Consider the following 22,021-nt stretch of genomic DNA (forward strand, 5'->3'; position numbering starts at 1 on the left):
GGGCCCCCCTCTTTCGCGTCCACGCTTCCTCCCCACACAGAGACGGAAGGCCAGGGGTAGGTGGGGGCCGAAGCGCTTTACTGTGGGGGTGGTATGGGGACTTTAAATTATTCACTTAAATAAAAACAAGGGAGGGCTGGAGAGAGCCCCCCCCACCCCAAGCCCCTGCTCCCTCTGTCCATCTGTCCCTTGGCTGGTGGTCCGGGCAGCAGCTACACAGGCATGGGCATCTCGTTGTACTCGTCCACGCCCTCCCGCTCATCGAACACTGGCTCCGCCTCATTAGCATCCAGCTGTGGGGGGGCGGAGAACGGAGGCTGAGCCTGACTTCAGCCTCGGCAGGGACCCCAGAGGCGGACGGGGGCCAGGGGAGGGGCAGGAGGCCTTACGCATTTCATCTCTCGCTCTGTGAAGATGCGCGTGAGCACCACCATGCGAAGGGGCACCGTGAGGATGAGGATGAAGGGGAAGGCCAGGGAGGCAGCCGTGGACATGACTGCCCAGAGCAGGGCCAAGCACAGCAGCTGCAGGGCTGTGAACAGGTGCATTCGGAGGGTCCGAACCTGGGGGTGGGTGCGATACGACAGGTGAGCCCAGGCTTCTCCCCAGCGCTGGAGGGCCCTGGTCCCCAGAGGGCCACATGGTCTGCCACCTGTGGAAGACAGGTGGCCCTTTCTCCTTCCGTGGGGATGGGGATGGAAGTGCGTTTTTGGATGCTTACCAAAGCCAGGTGCCCACAGACCAAACGGGGGCTGGAGAGGGAGCCCCGCAGGCCAGGAGGGGGTGGAGGCGTGAGGCTCTTCCAAGTGGGGTCTTACCTTCTTGACGTAGGTCACATCTGGGTGGTGTTTGGGGGGCATGAGCAGCAGGTGGAGCCGCTCGTAGAACTGGATCCCGTTAAGGGAGGTGACTCCCATGTACAGAAAGATTCCAAAGAGCACAGCCAGGGGGATCTGCCGGAGCAGATCCCCGATAACCAAGGAGAGACCTGGGGGAGGAAAGGGAGCAGCAGCTGGCCCCGGTGCTCCCCACCCCTGCAGACCGCTCCGGGCAGGGGTGGAGCGAGAGCGGAACTCACCTACAAGCAGGGCAACCAGCAGCCCAGTTACCCGCTGCTCCTTGACCTCCTGGATCTTGGGCTTGTCCCCAGGCGCCACAGCCTTGCTCATCACGGTGAGCGCGTTGGCGTGAGTGACGGAGCGCACGGTGGCAGCAGCCAGCCAGGGCAGGCCAAAGAGAGCACAGATGCCGCCCATGGCCACGATGAGCAGCAGGTCCAGGTGGAAGCCGGAGCCCTTCTGCAGCATCCGCTCCTTCTTGGAGATGATCAGCCTGGTGGGGACAGGCGCGCCCTGACGCCCAGCGCGGCAGACCACCAGGTCTCCCCAGAGCACCCAGTCAGGAACCGCTATCTGCTTCTGGAACCCGGCGGTGCCTGCCCATTCCGTCAGGAAGAGTTTTGTCCTGGGGCAAGGCCCACCCTGTGCCACCCTCTCTGTGGTTCAGGACCGCTTCCAACCCCCACTGTGCCCATCCCAGCAAACATCAGAGGAACATTCTACTGCCTACAGGATAAATTCCAGGGGCGCCTGGGAGGCGCTGCTGGTTAAACGTCCGACTCTCGGTTTTGGCTCAGGTCGTGATGCCAGGGTTGTGAGATTGAGCTCAGCTCGGAGTCTGTCTGAGCTGCTTTCCCTCTTCCCCTGCCCCTCCCCCTCGTGCTTGCTCTCAAATAAATAAACGAATCTATAAAAAGGTAAATAAATTCTAGGGGCCAGCTTGGCACCCTGGGCTTCCCTCACTCAGTCCCCCGCAGTGGCTGGCCTTGCTGGGGTTCCAGCCCTTCCACAAACAGAGCTGTTCTGTCTGCGGAGCACCGTACTGGGCCAGGGCCACTCACGTGGTGATCTGTGTCTCCATGAAGATCAGAATGAAAACCAGGATAGCCGGTAGCAGGCTGGCAACCATCATCCACACGGGGAAGGAGCTGTTCTCCCCTAGGGGGTTGATGACCCAGCCCCGCTTCTCTGGGGCTGTCACGGAGACGCCACTGGGCACGCTCAGCTTCTGGAGGGCAGAGAGTGGGGCTGAGGGCTGGTGAACTGTGGAGGGGAAGCCCCGAGGGGCACAGGGCAGGGCGAATGCCGAGGGTGTGCTGCAGAAGAGGCCTGGGGTCCACACAGGTAAGAGGCAGCTCTGGGGCTGAGCCGGAAGGGAAGGGCCGGAGCCTGGCGCCAGGCGGCAGCTCCGCGCCGGACCACGAGCTCAGGCTCACCTGGGTATAGGTGTCCTCAATGCTGTAATCCACCAGCACCATGATGAGGATCGCGATGGGCACCCCAAAGTCCCCAATCACCCGCCGCACCTGTGGGCAAGCAGCGTGCTCAGAGGCCCCCGCCCCGCTCCAGCTCTGACTCAGTCACCCCTTCCAGCCTCCCACGCCCCCCACCTCTCTCCCTCTGGCATTTCAGCCCACACACCCGGCCAGGGAAGAACCGGCTATTCTTGAATTTGCGCAGGAAAAAAGCGATAAAGAAGGTGCCGGCCATGAGCACCAGCGACAGCAGCGCGGTGTTGGGCTGACCCCGGGGCCTCCCCTGCCCGGCTGGGCCCGCAGAGCTCCCGTTCCCCGGTCCCAGCGCAGCTCCTGTCGCACGCCACGTGCTGTTCTCGCTGCTGTCCACCTCAGAGCTGTTGGCGACCAAACAGCCGTGGAGGGGGTGCTCCTGGAAGATCTAGGAAGAGAACAGAAGGCTCCATCAGCCCAAGCGGAGAGATTACTGGGCACGGACGAAGCTGAGTGGGGTAGGCAGGGTAGGAGATGGCAGGTCTGGCCTTAAGGGGCTTGTTTTTTTGGTTTCTAATTTTATTTATTAATTTGACAGAGAGAGAGAGAGAGAGAGCATGCACACAAGCAGGGGGAGGGGCAGAGGGAGAAGCAGACTCCCCGCGGAGCAGGGAACCCAACACAGGGCTTGATCCCAGGACCCTGAGATCATGACCTGAGCAGAAGGCAGAGGCTTGACCCACTGAGCCACCCAGGCGCCCCAGGGCTTGTCTTGTTGATCAAGAAAATGACTGGTGACCAGATGTGAGCAAGGGAAAGGGGATTCAGGCAGCTGGGGGGTGGCTGCAGCCAGCCTGGAGGGCCAGGATACGGGGAGCAGAGGACCACAAGGCCGTGTCCTCTCCTAAGCCTGACATGGCCCGGCTCTGAGGCCCAGACTGTGACTGTGTGTGTCATCTCACGGGCCTTCCTCTTTGACACTTCTGGACTGTCCGCCACTTTAACAAAAGAATGTGTTACCTTTGTTATTAAATACGTGAGTTTTTAAGATCGACCTGAAGTCCCAGGATGCATGTTGGTGCCAGAGAGGGCGGAGAGGGGCCAGAAGGAAGAACCAGCCCGTGCTCCGTGGGCTCCTTGGCCCACAGCCCAGGGGAGCTCCGGGCAAGCCTGGGACTTCCCACCCCAAAGCGAAGAGTGAGAGTGAGGCAGAAGGCGCTCCAGCTCCCCGCCAGCCTCAAGGTCTCACCACTCCTGACCCAGCTCTCCCAGCAGGGCCTGCTCACCTTAACCAGCTTGAAGAATGTCTCATAGATGAAGATGAGGGAGATGAGGAAAGCAAAGATCTCCTGGGTAAAACGGGACACGAAGCGCACCAGGAAGCTCCCCTCCAGGGCCACCATGAGCAGGGCCAGGAGCACCAGCCAGAAGCCGATCCACACGCGGCCCACCAGGTACTCTAGGTTGTTGCTGCTGCAGAACTGGGGGCGGGGGGCGCCATCAAAGTCAGGGCCCAGAGCCCGGGGCCTAACAGTGTGGGCCTGTCCGGGGAATGGGGCAGGAAGAGCCAGCCCCCCACCAGCCTGTGGGCCCTTACCGAGAAGAAGGCTTCCTCGAAGACCAGCAGGGGCCCGGAGAAGCCGATCACCAGCAGCGGCTGGGCCCCCAGCAGGCAGAAGACCACGCCCTGGAGCGCCGTGGACATGATCAGCTCCGACACCCCAATCAGGTCCTGAGTCTTCTCTCCTGGGGCGGCAGGACGTGGCTCAGGCGTGGGCAGCCAGGGCCGGGGCGTACCCTGCCTGCATGGCCGGCATCCCAAAGCCTCGCCTTACCCAGCAGCCCCCCGAAGGTGATGGCAGGAGACAGGGCGGCGAAGTAGATGAAGATGACAGCAGCCAAGCACTGGGGGTCGAGCGCGTCCCGAAAGTCGCTCAGGTAGTGGGGATAGCGGCGCCGCACATCTCGGATCAGGCCCCCGAAGGGCCGGCCTGTCCGCCGGAGGGGATCGTCTTCCACTGCATCTGCCACCTCTACCATCTGCAGGAGCGCTGCAACCCAGGCCTCCGTCAGGGCACCCGCCACGGCCCCTCTGTGCTCAGCCCCTCCTCCATGCTCATCCGGACCACCCAGCCCCAAGCCCCCGCAGGCAGCGGCTCCCGGCCCCCAGGCCCGTACCCTTCTCCTGTGCTGACTTGGGCTCCAGTCCAGCCCCAGGGGGCAACAGCCGGCCCTGCTCCTCCCGCTTCTTGAGCATCTGGCGTTGGAAGTGGGCGACGGAGCGCAGCAGCTCCTCGCCCTGCACTTCCGAGGGCGGCAGCACCACGCTGCAGTCCAGGAAGGCGTTGATGGCGGCCAGCAGGTCCTCCCGCTCGTCGGCCAGGTAGGCTGCCTCGTGGAATTGCTGCCAAAGCAGGCCCGGGGCCGGTGAGGGTGCGGGGCAAGGGCCAGGGGTCCCGGAGCGGGGCTGAGGCATGTCCCCACGGGCACTGGGCAGGGCCTGACCTTGTCGGACATGAGCGTGGAGATGGAGCGGCCGATCTCGTGGTAGTCCATGTTGGCGCTGCTCGGGCCCAGAAGCAGGAAGAGGAAGCGCACGGGCACGGGTACCTCCAGCACCGCGTCCAGCTCCACGGCCTCCCGCAGCCGCACGAAGGCCATGGTGGGGCGGGACAGGAACTCTACGCAGCCTAGGGGCAGGGGTGCCATCGTGGGCTAAGGGAGGGCACGGACCAGCCCCCCCAGACCCCCAGCTGCCAGCCCAAAGGTGGCACCGAGGCAGGCCAGGCTGTCGACACCTCCCACCCACGAGACCTGCCCACGTACCCACAAGGACCACTGTGGCCTCGGCGTTCTCGGGGATCTTCTCCAGGAGCTTCAGTTCGTGCTTAGACTTGGAGCGCGTGATGCCCGCCGGTGGGGCTGAGGGTGGCAACTCCCGCTGGGGAAGCCAAAGAACAGAGCTCAGCCCAGCCAGGCCCCCCAACCGTAGGCTCCCCCCCGCCCCACAGTCCCCCCACCCCGCATAGTCCCCCCACCGCATCGCCACGCTGGGATCACGCACACTACCTGGCCGCCCACGCTAGCGGCCAAGAGCTGAACCAGCCAGTGCCAGCCCTCACCTCTCGTTCCACCTCGAGCCGAGTCTCGGGGACACCTCCGATGAGAGGCTCGGTGACATGGGGATCACTCTCGGCCCCCTGGCCATGGTGATGCCCCAGCAGGGAGCCAAGGGAGCCGGCTGAGATGTTTCGAGGGAAGGAGAAGTCCTTCTCGTCACTCGGGTGGCTGGCAGAGCGGAGGGCGGTGAGGGAAGGAGCGCGGTGGTCACGGCGTGGGGCGGGCGGGCAGGGGCGGCTGGTGCGGCTCACCTGTGTTTCAGGAGCAGGGCCCGCAGCACGTTGGCTCTGTCCTCGGCCTTGATCTGGTCGGAGATGACCATCTGCTCCACCACCTGGTGGGCCACCCCGGGCAGGGTCTGCTGGTCCAGGTCCAAAAGCACAGCCCCTGGAAGAAGGGTGGCATGGACGGGCCTCCTCCCCAGGCACGAAGTGAGGGCAGCGGGTGGAAGAGGGGGGGGACCGGGGATGAGGGGGCGCCCAGGTAAGCACAGTCCAGGGACGGAGCACTGGCCTAGAGACCAGTGAGCGGCGCTCAAGACCCGAGCCCCATCACGTCTCTGACCCGTCCTGTCCGTTCCTTCCGAGCCTCTCTCCCACAGGGATGTGGTGGGCCTCAGCAAAGGCCACCGAGGCAGGGCCCTCCCAGAGGCCCCTTCCAAGAAGCCGCAGCGCTCCGCTGGGGCGCGCCAGGCTGTCCACTCAGGGCTCACTCGGTGAGTCACATGCTGCCTCCTCTATGTCCATTCTAGGGTCCTAGTTCTGCCCTCCAAACATGACACGGCCCATCTGTGGCCTTGAGCCATCGGAAGATGTCAGCCTCTAGCCTGGCCTCCTAGACTTCCCCCAAGTCCAACAGCTGCTCATGGGACAGTTTCCAGATCTTTCCACTGGTCACTGCTCTGAATTACTATTTTATATAGAAGTGGAAATCCTTTCAAAAGTGACCAGATCATCTTTCTGTCGAGGTCAACTTGTAGGAACGCAGAACTAGACAACAAACAGAACCATTTAAACGAAAACAGGGGGCGCCTGGGGGCCTCCATCAGTTAAGTGTCTGCCTTCAGCTCAGGTCCTGGTCTCAGGGTCCTGGGATCGAGCCCCTCGGCTGGGGGCCTGCTTCTCCCTCTGCCTCTGCCCCTCCCCCTTGCTGGTTCTCTGCCCCCGTGAGAGAGACCCATGGTCTCTCTCAAATAAATAAAATCTAAAAAAAAAAAAAAAAAAAGGAGGGGCGCCTGGGTGGCTCAGTGGGTTAAAGCCTCTGCCTTCAGCTCAGGTCATGATCCCAGGGTCCTGGGATCGAGTCCCGCATCGGGCTCTCTGCTCAGCCGGGAGCCTGTTTTCCCCAGCTTTCCCTCTGCCTGCCTCTCTGCCTACTTGTGATCTCTGTCTGTCAGATAAATAAATAAAAAAATCTTTAAAAAAAAAAAAAAAAAAGGAGTGTAACAACTAACAGAACCAAAGGGCCCTGAGCAGCCGAAACAGAGGTCACAAAGCACAGCGACAAGGCATGTGCATGTTGGCGTCTTACGCAAAGCCTGACAGCTTCCCTCTGAGCCCATTTACTCCTGGTTCTAAAGCAGTTCTGACAGCGGGTTTCTGAGTCCTCAGCTGCCTTCTCACAGCAACTGGGAGTGACTTCTCCAAAGGGAAGGAGATAACAGACACAGACACAGAGCAGAAACATCAGAGACCTCAAAGAGTCTGATATCTAGGTCATAGCCCTGGGGGCACCAGGCCAGCTCAGTCGCAAAAGCATGTAACTCCTGACCTCGGGGTTGTGAGTTCGAGCCCCACGACGGCTGTACAGACGACTTAAAAATAAAATGCTAAAAAGAAAAAACCCCAAAACCGAAAAACTGCACTTTACATAGCCCTACAGATTAGATTAGATCACTTCAGAAAAATTTCCATCGACATTCTTTAAAAACATACCAGCTCGGGTTATCTGAAAACATCACTTTAAGGAGCCATTTGCTAAAAATGCCAGATAAGAGAGCGGTGTCAACCCTGCCCTGCAGTCACCAATGACAGAGCCCAGCCAATGACAGGCTATGTGACGTCAGGAGACGAGGAGGCGCCTTCCTGGGCTGGGGTAGCATTACACTCTGGGGGGCTCTGGTCCTCTGAGAACAGGCTCAGTCCACGAGATTTACCTGGGGCAGGGTGGGGGGAGGGCAGGGCAGGTTACCGTGGGCCAGGGTCCGGCGGAGCTCCAGGAGGCTGCGGAAGGAGAGGGAGGCCACATGGGGCTTCCCCCAGCGCTCCGTCTCCTCCTCCACATCCTCCTCAAATTTGATCCAGCGGGCTGTTTCCCGCCACTGAGGCTCCTGGTTTTTGTCCAGCAGCAACTCATTCAGCTCCACAAACACCTTGGGATAGAAGATGCAAGGGCACAGCAAGATCAGAGCCAAGGGGCCCCAGGACTGCTCTCCAAGACAGCCAGCGTCGGGGTGGGACGTGAGCTGGCACGGCCCCAGGCACCACACAGGGTATGGGCCTCGCCTGATCCTAGCCAATCTGATTCTCTCTTTGCCTCATCTATAAAACAGGAATACGACTAACCACCTCAAAGGCCTTTTATGGGGACTCAAAAGAAAGCATACAAAACCCTCAGCTCCGTACATGGCGTAGCACGTGCTTGATAAAGGATCACCGCGCAGGCGCACACACTAGAATGCTGTATGCTCCCGAGTACACGCACTTGGTACACGTCGTACTGAGCAGGACACCAGAGCAGTCACAGCGGGTGGTACTGAGCAGAGGCGCGAAGGGAGAGAGCGTGGAAAACGTTCTGTGTGTGGGCAAAGTTAGCCGGCTGTGTACATGTGCAAAAAGTCACCTGAACCGCACACTTAGCCCCAGTGCACTTCACTGGATGCTGACAGACCCCAATAAAAAAGGTCAAAAAAATCCACTGGAAGGGGTGGGTTTGAGGACCAGATCGCTGGAGCCTACGATGGGCAGTGTCCCTAAGGAACTGCCTGATGTACGGCTGACGTCCCCTGGGCTCTGAGCTCCTCTACAGAGCCTCCTCCAGCCCAAAGGGTCCTCATGCTCCTCACGGCCAGCTGCCAGAAAACGGCCAGAATATAGAAATCAACGGTGTCTGACATGTGAATCAGAATTCTAACACCCGAATCAACCATGTCAAGGACTCTTGTGCAGTGTACAACCTTCACAACTGCAGAGAGCAGCCCTGGTATTAGAGATTATTACTGTGGGTGGGGGACAGGGAACCTGTGGGTTGGAAATGGACAGGGAGATAACGGAAGGGCAAGAAGTGGCGAACGGTACCTCATGGGGCTTGTGGGGGGCCCGGGGCCGGGCCCGAGGCGTGGGGCCGGGCTCTCGCCCTTCCCGGCCGCCCTGCCCAGATGCCTTGGCATTCTTCCGCACCAAGTGCCGCCGCACTCCAGGAACGTCCTCAAACCGGTGACCTACAGGAGGCGGGGGCCAGGGTGAGGCTCCCGTTTTCTCTCACTCCTGCTCCCACCAGCCCTGGGCTTGGCCCGGCCAGCACTCACTCTTCATGAGGTCTAAGTCAGCGGTGGCCAGCGTCTGGGCCTCACTCTCGTCTGTGGGGACTCGGGGCAGCAGGGCCTGCTCCGCCCCCGTCATGCTCCCAATGCGCCTCCTCTCCTGCAGGTTATAGCTTCGGTGCCCGGGCTGTGCTTTGGTCAGGGGACGCGCGGACGCTCCCCCGTCGTCACCTCCTGCAGTGCCGCTGGCCATAGCCATCGCCGCCTCCTCCACTGGGACTCTGGACAGACAGAGCCGCCGTGAGCCAGAGTCAGGCCAGGGGGATGCTAGACAAATCCGGAGAGGGGACCCCACCTGGACTTGCGGTAGGCGTGCACGGGGACCGGTGAGCCCCCCGCAGGCAGGGGCAGCCCTGCAACCGGGCTCTTCACACCAGCTGCCTCAGACCACCAACCCCTCAGCAGCAAAGCAGAGCCGAGACCAGCCCCTGGGGGCTGCGGGGTGAGGACAGCAACAGCTACCGGCGCGGGCCCTGCTTCCCCTCTGGCGCACACCCCTCCCCGTGGGCTCAAGAGGGTCACGGCTCCCAAGTTTCTAACCAAATGGAAGAAACTTTGAAAGTGCAGGCGGCTCCCATGAACTCGGCCTTACAGGTGCCTACTTTTTTTTTTTTGCTCCTGGCCCCAAACCAGGATGTCCCCTTCCTCTCAGCCACTGCACCCAGCCACGTCATTCTAAACTGCCCTCCCACAGCTCCAAGCCTGTGTCCCCCATTCACAATGAGCAGAGCCCCCGTCAGGCTTTCTTCCCCTACACCCATCCCCAGTGCTCTCGGTCCTGCTGGCACCCCTGCCCACACATCTGACCTGCTTTTCCAATGCCAATGCGCTCCCTGAGGCTCCTCCGCCTTCCCCCGGGCCCCTGGGCTGCCCGCCAGCACGAGTTCCCCGCTCGAGCCCCTGCAGACGGCCACCCTGTCTGTCTCCCCAGCAAGTCAGGCAGCCCGTGCCCCACCTCCTTCCCTGCAGCCCTTCACGCTGCCTGGCACCCAGGAAACAGCAGGTCCATGATAATGGTGACCTTGAGACCCAGTTCAAAGTGATTTCCTCCAAGAAGACTTCTCTGGCTAACACCCCCAAACTCCAATCCCCCACTGATAGGGACCAAATCTGCCCTTCACCATAGTGACTTTTTGATGCCATTTTACCACGGTGGACTGGCAGCTCCCTAGGAGTGAAAGGGGGGTCTCCCCCACCTTGGGGCCCCATGTTACCGATCGGATGTTATCCAATCCCCAATCGATGCCGCCCTACCTGACGTCATAGATGGGGGAGGAAGTGCAGGGGCTTTGACTGCACACCTGTCCCGTGCCGGAGTAACCCATGCTGGGACCTTATATCCAATCCCCAATCGATGCACCCCTGCACACCTGTCCCGTGCCGGAGTAACCCATGCTGGGACCTTATTTCACACCACCCCTTTAATCCCTGCAACCACCTTGTAAGAAAGTTCTATTATTTTTGGTTTACATAGGAGAAGGCTCAAAGAAGTTATACTTGCCCAAAGGGGCAGGGCTCGGATTTGAACCCTGATCTGAGGCTCCCGAGGCTCATGCTTTTTCTCCCACATCACATCACTGACACCAGTAGGGGAGGTCTCTATCTGGGGACACCTACCCAGTCTGGGCCCCTCTGCTGGCCCGGGGAGCCGCCTCCTGGTGGGGCACTGGTGGGGGAGGAGATGGACTGGTCCTTTCTGCCTTTCGGTCAGCACCTTCGTCCTCCTGGAGAAAGAACTGGAACAGGAACCCACGGGGGCAAGTGAGGCCAGGCCAGGGACCCCGAAGAGACACCCCCCCCACCCGCCAGGAGCCCTGCCCCAACTCACTTGCACAGAAGAGGGTGTGGAGGCTGGTGATGGCTGGGTGAGTGCCCGGGACCCCTCGGCCTCACTGGCCTCATCTTCATCTTCCTCCCCCTCCTCAATGGTGGGGGTCTCCCCAGTCGGGGAAGCTCCAGGGCGCCTGCGAGGCTTCCGTCCCGGGCCCTGGGGTGTCTTGCGGCGGCGGGTGTCCGGAGGCAGGTGGGTGGACAGCGGGTGATGGATGTGGTGGGACGACTGGCGGTGGTCTGCGGGGAGGAAGGACCTGGCTAGAGGCGGGCACAGCTTCCTTCCGTGCCATCGCAGTCCTGAGCCCTTCCCACCAGACCCTGGGCCCCTTCCCTGCGGGACAGGCCACCCTAAGTGCCCTTGCCTCCCCTCCCCATCGCCCCCTCACATTCAAAGTCTTCCTCTCCATAGCTGCGGCCGGGCTCCTCTCCTCCTCGGGACCCAGCCTCCTGCAGGATCTCCTCGAACCTCTCCACGCCCAGAGTGCGGTGAAGTTCATCTTCCTCCTGCTCAGGGAACCCAGGCGCTCCAGGGCCCAAGCTCTCCGGCTCCGGCTGTGAGAATGCAGGGGTGGGGAGGACACACAGGGGCTCACCAAGAGATGTACCCCGAACCCCCACCCTGTGCCATGCTGGAGCTCTAGGACCCTCCCAGCAGCCTTCCCCCCCCCTCCCGAGTGCCAGGGACCCAGAGCCCCACCCCCACTGGCCCCACTCCCCAAGCAGCCTTCCCCTAGGTTCCAAGACACCTGAACCCTGTTCTAGGGCAGGAGGGAAATCTCAGGAGGAATCCTGCGTCTCCAGCCCCGAGGTAAGGCGTGGGAACTGGCCAGTTCACATGGCTGACGGTGAGCAGCCCTCTGCCTGGAGCACAACTACTGGCCTGAAAAGTAACTTCCGGAGGTACCCAAGCCTACTCACCTGAACTCTCCCGAGTCAAACTGAAACCTAGTCTCCCCCCCCCCCCCAGGAATCAGGAATGCAGCGCTTCCCCTTGTCAGGAATGCCCCCCCCACGGCTGCACCCCAACAGGCCTGGGGCCCCTCGGCACGCCAGCCCCGCCCCTCACCCCCCCCACCTGAGTCATACTGCAGAAGAGCGGACTGCAGACAGTGGTGGCGGCCGGCGGCAGGGCTTTGGAGAGCTCAGCCTAGCTAAGCAGCCTGCTGCCTGGCCACAGTCTCTGTCCAGCGCACCCCCTGACCCCGCCCCGCCGGTCTCAGCTCCCGGCACCGCCAAATATTTGCTCAAGAGCTTCTGGACCTCAAGGGCATCAGGATCTCCAAGGGCGGGGTATGGAGCCCCCCTCCGTGGAGGTGCCAGTGGCCAGAGCAAGGAAGAGCCAAGGGGAGGAGGGCTAAGAGGTAGGCGGGTCCCCGGGAGACACTGAGGTGGGGACAGGAGCTGGGAACAGGAGCGGCAGGGAGTAGCAGGGATACTGGACACAAGATACCAGAGTCAGGGGCTCGCTTCCCACCCCTCCTCCTCGCTTCCCCCCCCCCCCCCACCCAGCAGCTCTAGCCCTCTTCCCCAAGCTCCCCGCTCCACTCTCACCGGAATTAGCAGCGGGAGGAAGGCGGCGAAAGGCGGCTGAAGCGAGTGAGCGCGGGGAGCTAGCCAGGGTGGGGGGCAGGGGGGTTGAGAGCCCCTCGCACCTGAGGCCGCAGGAGGAAGTCCATGGCCGGCAGGGGTGAACTTGGGAAGGAGGGGGAGGGGACCAGCCTGTGCCCCTTTCCCAGTCACGTGCACTGCTGGGCCAGATGGCCAATAAGGGGCTGATTATGGCACTTGGGGTTAATCATTACACTCCCCAGGAAAATCAGGAGGGGGCCACGTGGGGCAGTGGCCACGTGGGGCCGCGCAGGGCGGGCCGGGCGGCACGTGGGGCCAGGGGCCGGCGTCAGTGCAAGCAAACTCTGCCCAGAACCGCTGTGTGAGGACGCTGCCGCCTCTAAGGCTGAGTCAGAAGGGGGTCGCCAGGTTAGAGACCCAGGTCCCCAAAGTTCCTCTCTCTCTGAGGCTAGAGAACCACCCGGATCTTCAGGAAATAGCCTCAGTTCCCTCCTGGAAGTGGCTGGACCGCCCCACCAATACCCATCCCAGACCCGTGAGACCCAGATGGGGCCAGGGGAGGGATGGAAGCACCCCTCCCCAATCCCTCAGAGGCTCCCCCTCCTCCTGAGCGCGCGCGCGCGCGCGCACGCACACACACACACACACACACACACACTCCGCAGTCTGCCAGTAGACCCTCCCCAAGACACCTGTGGCGAGCCAGCAATACTCACAGTACAGAAAGGATCTGCGCCCGAGGCGGGGCGCCGGGGGGCGCTGCTCATGGCCAAATCTTAGCCCTTTTCACTGTCACGGCGGCTTTCAGGGCAACAAGGTGGCGGCATAACCTGGGGGGGGGGGGGACAGATCACGTGAGGGCAGGCCGCCGGGCACACAAGTGCCCCAGCCTTGCTCAGCCGCCCCCCCAACACACGCCCAGCCCGGGGAAGGTCAGGTCTCAGGAACTTCCCGCCAGCGGGCACCAAGGGATCTCCCTGCTGCTCAGGAACCTCTGGACTGTGAAGGGCTTTAGGATGCCCCATAGAGACCAGAGAGCAAAGAAAAGAGTTATTTATAGGAAGAAAAGAAAAAACAGAGAGAAGACGATGTGGGGGGAGCTGCAGAGGAGGCCACAGAAGGCCAAGTGAGGTGACAGAGAAGGTGCAAGAGACTGCAGAAAGGGGGGGCAGGAGTCAAGGCCCAGACCTACCGAGAAAGCAGCAGAAATCAGGGTGGGGAAGGCAGGAGGAGGGAAGGAAAGGACAGGCTGAGCCAGAAACGGGAGCAGTGACCGAATTGTGGCAACCGAGATGGGCCGACCCGGAGAGGGGCATCCTGGGGAAAGGGAGACACCCCATGGAGCAGAGTGGGAAGGAAGGGAGAGACTGGAGAGAGCCCCAAACAGCCAGCAAGGGGGTGGCAGAGACACAGACCCAGGGCTGGGAGGAGACACAGGACTGTGCCCCCTCCCCTGATGAAGGAGGCTCCCTGGGGGTGGGGCAGGAGCCCAACTCCACTCACTCAGTGGGAGGGAGGGAGACGGCGGCACCGGGCAGGACAGGCCTTTATAATGGGGGAGGGGCACGTGATGAACTGGGAGGGTGGGCGCCGAAACCCTGAGGTTCAGCCCTAAGGGGCAGTGCTTGATCTCTCCCCTCCCCTAGCCCGAGGCCAGGAAAATCTGAGTGGCGGGGTTGCTGGCCTCCTGACTGTGACTGTCGGGGTGTCTCCGGAGGGCACTGTGTGGGGTGGGAAAGCAGAAGAGCTGTGGTTAAGGAACTTGCCCAGGGCAAGTCGGGGTACTCATTCCTAGTGGGGGAAGCAGATGTGGGGGGGCGGCACTCCAGGTTCTCAGGAGTACTGAAGCTCCCCAGTGTGTTGTTGGGGGAGGGGATCCGGGTTGATCGACTTAGGGCTCACTCGGGGAAAAGAGAGGTCAGTGTGGGGTCAGACAACATAGGTCTGGGGGGTCAGTCCAGTGGGGGGGGAGCCTGGAGCAACACATTCCTGGCAAGCACTCCCGACTCAGCTGACGCTCTCTTCACCTCCCCCTAGCAGGCCTTCAGCCAGGTCACGTTTGGTGTGGGGGAGAGGGGTGCTGGGGGGAGGGACCCTGGTCTGAGAAGGGTGCTGGTGTCTGGAGCACCTGCAGGTGCCCCACTCCTACTTCCAGGCTGTGCCCTCCGTGTACTCCCCCACCTCCCCACCCCCGCCCCGCCGTCCCAGAACACAAAGCAGCTTCTGTCCAGAGCATCGGTGCCGATAATCCGGGGTGGGGGCACATTCCGGGGACCAGCCCCAACCGGCCCAGAGGATTAGCATCTCCCCCACTCCCGCCCAAGGGATTAGCACCCCGGACCCCCACTTGGGCATTAACCACCCCCCAAGTAAACTCGTACATTCCACAGCTCTTCGATGTGGGGCTGGTGAGGGTGGAGTAGGGGGCGGAGGGAGGAGGATAAAGTGGATTTCAGGCAGCGCCGCCCCCAACACCAAGCACAGGGCTTCCCACCTAGACAAGTCAGCCCCCCCCCCCAAGCCCCAGTCAGGTCCAACTCTCCCGACTCGTCTTTCCCCTCCCCACCCAGTCGCTCCCTCTTCTGCCTGACCCCTTGTCCTGATCTGACCCGCCACCCCCTCCCTTCCCTGCTCCACCTCTCAACCCGGAGGTCCGGAGCAGCGGCCCGGGGACACCCCCAGCCTAGGCACCCTGGACGGGCCTTAAGAATAGAGTAGAGGGTCGTAGGAGAGGGGTGTCGTCTGGAGCCCGCCCAGGAATTGGGAAGGCCGGCGGCGCCTCCGAGACTACCCCCTCCTGGTGGCAGGGGGCGCGGCACCCTCACTTTAGGAAACTCTAATAAGCGGACCCCGGATCCCGTTCCGAACCAGCAGTTCGCGCGCCTCCGCATCCTTCTCCCCAAGACCTCGCTTCCCCGCGCCCCAGTCTCCGCCCCTTCCTCCACTTCCACTCCCTCCCTGCTCCGAGTCCCGAGTTCCCCCCTTTCCTTCCCCCCCCTTCCTCCCTCCGCGGCCCTGGCCCTCCTCCGCTGCCACCTCTCGGCTTACCCGCTTGCTCTAGACTTCGTGCCCCGGAGGTCTCGGGGTCTCTCCCCCTTGTTCGGCGCCCTCGCGCGCTCCCGACGACTCCCTAGTGCCCACCTCGGGGCGCACCCCCGCCGCTCCCAACTTCTCCCAACTCAACTTTCCCCCGCGCCGCGGGCAGGCCAGCCCCCTGCGTGCGCGCCCCCCGCCGCACCGTGCGCGGCCCCGCCGCAGCGGGTGGGGAGGCGGGGAGTGGGGGCTGAGACCCGTGGACGGAGACGCGCTTCCAGGCACCGCCCGGCACCGGGAGCTCGGCGCTCCAGCCGCCAGCCCGCTGTCCGGCTCGGTCCCCGTGAGGCAGCCGCCCGGGCTTCCCCGCCTGGGACTCGGGCACCCCCGGGACGCCGTCTCTTGGCCGCATTAAGCACTTCTGGGCGGAAAGGAGCCCGCCTCACGCTGGATATCCCAGACAGGGAAACGGAGACACAAGGGTGATCGGGAAATTCCGGGCGGAGGAACTGGAAATACGGATGCTTCGGGATCAAGATTCTCCCCCTACCCCCCACTCCCCAGAAATCCCCAGTGCCTCCAGGATAGGCCCTGTCTTTGGTTGGGGGTTGGGAGGGCGGTAGCGATAGGGGTAATGGCTCCTGGAGGTTGGATTCCCATTACCCTGCGCTGACCTAGACTTTCCGAACCCGGGAACTTCTGCCTCAGTGATACCCTGCGGCGACCTCCCTCCTCGAACCCTACTGTAATCATCACCTGCCGCTAAAGATTTCTGTACTTCTGGTTTTTCTCAACTAAATTATAAATTCTTCCAGATAAAGAGTATACTTTTTTTTTTTTTTTAATATGCCACTAGGTGAAGCACAGCATTGTGTATGCAGAGAACGTTCTGATATAAACAAGTTAATTGACAAATGTTTATCACCAACTATGGTTCTGGTGCTGAGGAGTGCTGTTTGGGGCTGTTTTTGTCCAGTTCACATCCCTCAAGAATGCAATCATGAGACAATTAGAGAGGAGCGCAAGAAAATCTATAATCAACTCCTTAAGGGATGAGGTCAAGGCTGCTCCGAGTGTAGCATCTGTCTGTACTTCTGTGTGTTGAGGGCGGTAGTCAACCTGCCAGCCCTCGGCCACACCCTGGCTGACTCCGGTGGGCCAGGGTTCTCCAAGCAGGTACCGCGGGACGCCCAGCGTTCCAGCCAGCTTGCCTCGGGACGTCACGGTGTTGCGAGCAGCTGCAGTCAGGTGGGCTCCGGGACGACAAACGGGGCCCAAAGGGCAGACAGGGGTCTCTGGTCTACGTTAAATCCAGAGGCACACCTGCCTCTCTTCCCAGCTCTGTGGTTCGGCTGGTCCCTGCTAAGTCGTTATCAAGGCATGGCTCAGAGCCATTCCTCAATCAACGCTGAGGTCTCCAGATGGCCTGAGGAGAGGTGGGAATCCGTATTGCTGTTGTCAGGAGGTCGTTGGAACCCCAACGCCATCAGCCGGGTCAGAGAGCACCCATCCGGGCCGGGGATGCAGACTGCCAAACCCCAAACCCCAGAGGGCGCCCCACCCCCACCCTACTGCGTTCTGGAATGTGTAGCCCCAGAGAGGCCCTTTGCAAAAGAAGGTTGTGATCACAGAAAGGAATAACAAGAGCAGAGCACACTGGGAGCCGCGGCAGTACCGCGGCGAGGCCCGGCAAGCGGACACGAGATGCTTTCTGGGACTTGAAGTCCAAGGTTTTCCTCCGCGGTGGAACCGGAGTCCTGGGAGGCGAGTGCTGCAGAAAGCCTCCGCGCAGCCTGCTGGGAGTTGTAGTCTTCCTGTGCCTAATGCCCCTTATATTGCTGGGAAATCTGGCTCTCCTTGGTACTACATGCCCCAGAAGCTCATGCGCAGACAGGAGGGCGGGGCAGGGCCGGAGGCTGGGGTGCCGCCTCCTCTGCAACGCCGGGGCCGGAGTCTTAGAACCCAGGGCCCGTAGGGGTCCCCGCGGCTGCCGCGATGCAGAAATACGAGAAACTCGAGAAGATTGGGGAAGGTAATGGGACTACGAGATGTTCCTGCCAGATCTTCCTCTGCAGACCCTTCGGCGCTCCTTGCAGCGCCGGCTCCTCTACCGTCAGCAATACCCACAAGCTCCGATCTCAGCACTGGCTGCAGCCTTGGCCCCGAGCTCAACACTCCTTGCAGACACCTCTCCTTCCCGTTAGCATTAACCGCAGACGCCCCTTCCCAACCTTGGCACTTCCTGAGACCTACCTGCCGACCTTAGCACTTCCTGCATCTCCTGCCCCGAGCCTCAGCACCACTGGCAGAGCTTTCATCCACCACCACCGCCGCCACCCCCCACCCCAGCCTCAGTGGTCCATGCAGACCGCCGACCTCATTTCTACCGGCCCACACTTTTCTCCCAGGCCTGCTCGCTATTTCCAGAACCCCCGGAAGCAGTGCCTTTATTACAGACTTCCCTACGCCGGCAGCTGCAGCCTCTCCCTGCTCCAGACACCCTTGAGGCGTCTGCAGGCACCTTCTCTGCCCCCACCCTCCCTGGCAGAGCTCCTCCATGCTGAGCCTTCACGCTGAATCTCTCTCTTTAGTCCTCCAGGCTGCACAAATACACTCCCACGCTGCCTGCGCCCCTGACAGGGACTTCCTGGGGCCTTGTCTCATCTTCCTCCTCACCCCTGACCTTCTTCCCCCAGGGACCTATGGAACAGTATTCAAGGCCAAAAACCGGGAGACCCATGAGATCGTGGCTCTGAAGCGGGTGAGGCTGGACGACGATGATGAGGTAGGACTGGACCCTCAGGGCCAGGGAGGGGGTTGAGGGCCCAGGCTGGGTGGGATGTGACTGTTGCCCGCCCGGCCCCCTCCCATGTGTAGGGAGTGCCGAGTTCAGCCCTTCGGGAAATCTGCCTACTCAAAGAGCTGAAGCACAAGAACATCGTCAGGTGTGTAGCTGGGCAGGGTCCCCCTCGCCTGTGTGGTCACTTGGAGGAGGGGGGCTTCAGAGAGGGGCTGGGCCGATACTGGGATCAGGGTTGGGCTGAAATCGGGACTTGAGGCTGACATTTGCAGACATGCCTGGCTGAGTCCTTCCTCCTTCCTAGGCTTCATGACGTCTTGCATAGCGACAAGAAGCTGACTTTGGTTTTTGAGTTCTGTGACCAGGTGAAAGGGGATTCCGGGGACAGTAGCCTTGGGAGGGTGCAGGGGCCCAGACTGAGGTCAAACTCTGTCCGGTTCCCCACTCCCACCCCTTTCTAGGACCTTAAGAAGTATTTCGACAGCTGTAATGGTGATCTGGATCCTGAAATTGTGAAGGTGAGGGGCTGGTGTCTGGGAGACTCAGGGAGGCGGGGTAGGAGTCTGTCTTCAGTCTACACCCTCTGAGCACCAAGTTCAGGCCCTGAGCGGGGATAGGCTGGAGTGTCAGGGAATAAGCAAGCTCTATTTCTGTCCTCCAGGAGCCTCCCTCTTTGCAAGCATCTTCGCTCTTTGATCTGACAGTAACACTCTGCTATCAGTGATGTGATTTGCACTTGAGAGATGAGAAGATGAGATTCAAAGAGATTCATTCATTCATTCAGAAAATACCTATTGGATTCTTTGCTTTGTGCCAGGCACTGTTCTAGGCCCAAGACCAAGTGCCTTGTCCCAGGTTCCAGGGGAAGTAGTGCTGATTAATAATAGAGCATGATATATATACTGGTGGCTCTGGGGTGTGTGCTTACCCGAGGCCATTTAGGGGAGAGATCAGTGCAGGAAGGTAGGAAGGCCCACTAGGCTGTAAATTCCAGAAAGATTCGGATCAGGGCCCCTGTGCACTGTTCACTTATTAATACCTAGCCCAGTACAAAGCAGGTCCTCCATCATCACTGAAAGATGGGTGGGGTTTTGAGACAAAGCAGAGGGTGAAGAAGGGAGCAGGACCCATCTAGGGGGGAGGGCAGCTTTCTATCCAGAAGGTGTGATGCCCTCCCCTACTCCTCCCTCCCCGCCCAGTCATTCCTCTTCCAGCTGCTGAAAGGCCTGGGATTCTGTCACAGTCGCAACGTGCTGCATAGGGACCTGAAGCCCCAGAACCTGCTCATAAACAGGGTACCTCTTGGGGAGAAGGTGGGAGATGGGGCAGACTCAAGTCACAAGTGATGAGGGGAGCCATGCCGGGAGGCCTGCCCTGAGACTGTTGCAAACCCCTCTCCCTGTCCCCATCCCCCCCCAGAATGGGGAGCTGAAATTGGCTGATTTTGGCTTGGCTCGAGCCTTCGGGATCCCTGTCCGCTGTTACTCAGCTGAGGTGAGCTGGGGATGTGGGGTGTGGGATATGGGGTGGGGGGAGGGGATCCCCTCCGAGCAGAGCACCTTCATCCCCTTCTCCAGGACCCAAAACATTATTCTGCCCCACCCCCTGCCCCTCGCTGAGCCCTGCCTCCCCCCCTCCAGTCCTCTCAGCGGGGGGTCGCTGTGGGTGGGGTCTTCTCCAGGTGGTCACGCTGTGGTACCGCCCACCGGATGTCCTCTTTGGGGCCAAGCTGTACTCCACATCCATCGACATGTGGTCAGCCGGCTGCATTTTCGCAGGTGACACGCTGGGGGTCTGCAGAGCCGCTTCCTCTCCCAGTCACATGGACAGATAGGGTCCGGAGTATCTCCTCTGGGGAAGGGAGTGAGGCCCTTGGGGATGGGGCTAGAAGGCACAGAGGGCACCGTGGGAAAGAGGGCTTCTTCGCGTGTCTTCTCCTCTCACACCTGCTCTTCTCACAGAGCTGGCCAATGCGGGGCGGCCGCTCTTCCCCGGCAACGACGTAGATGACCAGTTGAAGAGGATCTTCCGATATCCTTTGACATTCCCCTTCCCCTCGAGCTCTCTCAAGAGCAGGGGAGGCACCGGGCCGGCTCCATCGGTAGAGGACATAACTCTTGATCTCAGGGATCATGAGTTTGAGCCCCACGTTGGGCCTAGAGTTTATTTAAAAAAAAAAAAAAAATGAAGGGGAGTCAGGAGCTCCTGGAGCTCCAGAGTGCAGGGAGTGAGGGTGGCGATGGGCTGGGCCAGGAGAGGGCATGGCTCTGGGCGAGGGGTGGGAGGCAGAGGGCAGCGGACACCCCGAGCTTCTCCGGGCTGATTGAAGCCACGGGCATGCGGTTCTCCGGGCTGATTGAAGCCATGAGCATGCGGTTCTCAAGGCTGATTGAAGCCACAGGCATGCTCCTCCAGCGGAGACGTGAATCCTTGGGACAAAGGACCCCAAAGCAGCCACAGGATTATTTGTGGGCAGAGGAGGGGGTGACTGGGTCCTCAGGAGCAGACATCAGGGTTGAGGTCAGAGTATGAACGTGTGAAAAGTGCCTGGCACGCCAGGAACACCATGAGTGTGCTGAACCCCACCTCTGTCCTGAGCAATGGGATAAAGTGAGGGGACTGGGGTTGGGCATGTGAGGGACGCCCCTGCCAGGAGGGGAAGAGCCCCTCACCTGCCTTTTTCCACCTGAGTGACCCTTGACCCCATGGACACGCTTCTGGGGACGCCGACTGAGGAGCAGTGGCCTGCCATGACCAAGCTGCCAGACTACAAGGTGGGATGGGGGATGGGGGATGGGGGTGGAGGGCCTCTTCACTCCACAGCTGTAGCAGCTCCAAGCCCCCATACCTCTGGTCTGACTCTCCCTGCCCCCCCTCCCCAGCCCTACCCGATGTACCCGGCCACAACGTCCCTGGTGAATGTCGTGCCCAAGCTCAATGCCACAGGGAGGGATCTGCTACAGGTGACCGAGGGCAAGGGTAGAGGGTGGGGTCCACAGATATTTGTGGGGGGGGACTGGGGGGGAAGAGGCCACAGGCGGTTAACCCAGCCCGAACCCGCCGTGCCTTTCTCCCGTGCCTTCAGAACCTCCTGAAGTGTAACCCCGTCCAGCGTATCTCGGCAGAAGAGGCCCTGCAGCACCCCTACTTCTCCGACTTCTGCCCCCCGTAGGTGCCAGGACCTTGGCCAGGCTGGGGCCTGGCCAATTGTAGCCTCCTCCCAGGAGGGGAGGAAAAGCAGGGGAGGCACGGGGTGCTGAGCTCCAGCTGTGCTGGGCCTGGCTGGGTTGGCAGTGCTCTGGCCCGTGTTCGTCGCTCCCTCCATGGACTTTACTTAATTTCATAAATTGGCTCCTTTCCCACAGTCTGGCTGATGTGGTGGTAGAGTGGCTCCGGGGGGTGGGGGGCGGGGCTGGGGCCGGGGTCTCTGCTCTGCCTTAGCGCCCTGCCCTCTACAGCCCTGCTTCCAGCTCAGACCCAGCCCCGCTGTCCAGTCCTAACTCCACTACCCGAAGTGTCCTGAGACCGGGTGCTGGAGGCTCTGCCCCTCACCCTGATGGCTGGGCTCGGGGGCAGCAGCACCCCCGCTCTGGTGCTTATGCTGACACCTACCCCCCTTTCTCCCTCTGCCCAGAAGCGCTAGTCTTGAGGGCGTAGGCAGCCAGTGTCAGAGTAAGGATGGGTTCCCACCAGAATGGGCAAAAGAGGACCAGGCCTTTTCCTCACGGCTCTCCCTATCCCACCCGTACATTTCCCAGCCCCCCCCCTTTTTCATCGCCGGCACCCCCATCCCGATCCCCGGGGCTGTAGGCTGGGACAGGAGAGATCCAGAGATGTG

The 22,021-nt window shown here is 61.3% G+C and overlaps 2 protein-coding genes across 5 annotated transcripts; one reads left to right on the plus strand and one right to left on the minus strand.

Moving 5' to 3' along the window:
• Nucleotides 1-57: 57 nt before the first annotated feature.
• Nucleotides 58-15,555, minus strand: SLC4A2 (solute carrier family 4 member 2). 4 transcript variants are annotated; one of them, XM_004765951.3, is made up of 23 exons: nt 15,399-15,555; nt 13,067-13,180; nt 11,168-11,333; nt 10,777-11,018; nt 10,566-10,684; nt 8,934-9,169; nt 8,704-8,846; nt 7,598-7,778; nt 5,659-5,794; nt 5,410-5,575; nt 5,114-5,228; nt 4,793-4,977; nt 4,466-4,691; nt 4,123-4,338; nt 3,885-4,033; nt 3,574-3,768; nt 2,481-2,735; nt 2,276-2,365; nt 1,901-2,067; nt 1,079-1,332; nt 819-988; nt 390-563; nt 58-293 (listed from the first exon to the last, which is right to left on the minus strand). In XM_004765951.3, exons 2-23 carry the CDS (start codon nt 13,115-13,117, stop codon nt 213-215), a joined length of 3,717 nt encoding a protein of 1,238 aa, XP_004766008.2. In that variant the 5' UTR covers nt 13,118-13,180; nt 15,399-15,555; the 3' UTR covers nt 58-212. The 4 variants fall into 4 exon arrangements, with proteins under 4 accessions (XP_004766008.2, XP_004766009.2, XP_012918667.2 ...); XM_004765952.3 differs by lacking the exons at nt 13,067-13,180; nt 15,399-15,555 and adding an exon at nt 12,434-12,538; XM_013063213.2 differs by lacking the exons at nt 13,067-13,180; nt 15,399-15,555 and adding an exon at nt 11,857-12,233.
• A 1,709-nt stretch (nt 15,556-17,264) lies between these two features.
• Nucleotides 17,265-21,547, plus strand: CDK5 (cyclin dependent kinase 5). The gene is made up of 12 exons (XM_004765944.3): nt 17,265-17,415; nt 18,080-18,168; nt 18,261-18,328; nt 18,488-18,548; nt 18,645-18,701; nt 19,383-19,478; nt 19,603-19,677; nt 19,865-19,961; nt 20,145-20,214; nt 20,897-20,957; nt 21,066-21,146; nt 21,269-21,547. The coding sequence occupies exons 1-12, from the start codon at nt 17,379-17,381 to the stop codon at nt 21,353-21,355; spliced, it is 879 nt and encodes a 292-aa protein (XP_004766001.1). The 5' UTR covers nt 17,265-17,378; the 3' UTR covers nt 21,356-21,547.
• The last annotated feature ends 474 nt before the right edge of the window (nt 21,548-22,021 follow it).

Source organism: Mustela putorius, unplaced genomic scaffold (assembly GCF_011764305.1).
Source record: "Mustela putorius furo isolate JIRA1106 unplaced genomic scaffold, ASM1176430v1.1 tig00000929_pilon_pilon_pilon, whole genome shotgun sequence".
Classification (NCBI taxonomy): domain Eukaryota; kingdom Metazoa; phylum Chordata; class Mammalia; order Carnivora; family Mustelidae; genus Mustela; species Mustela putorius.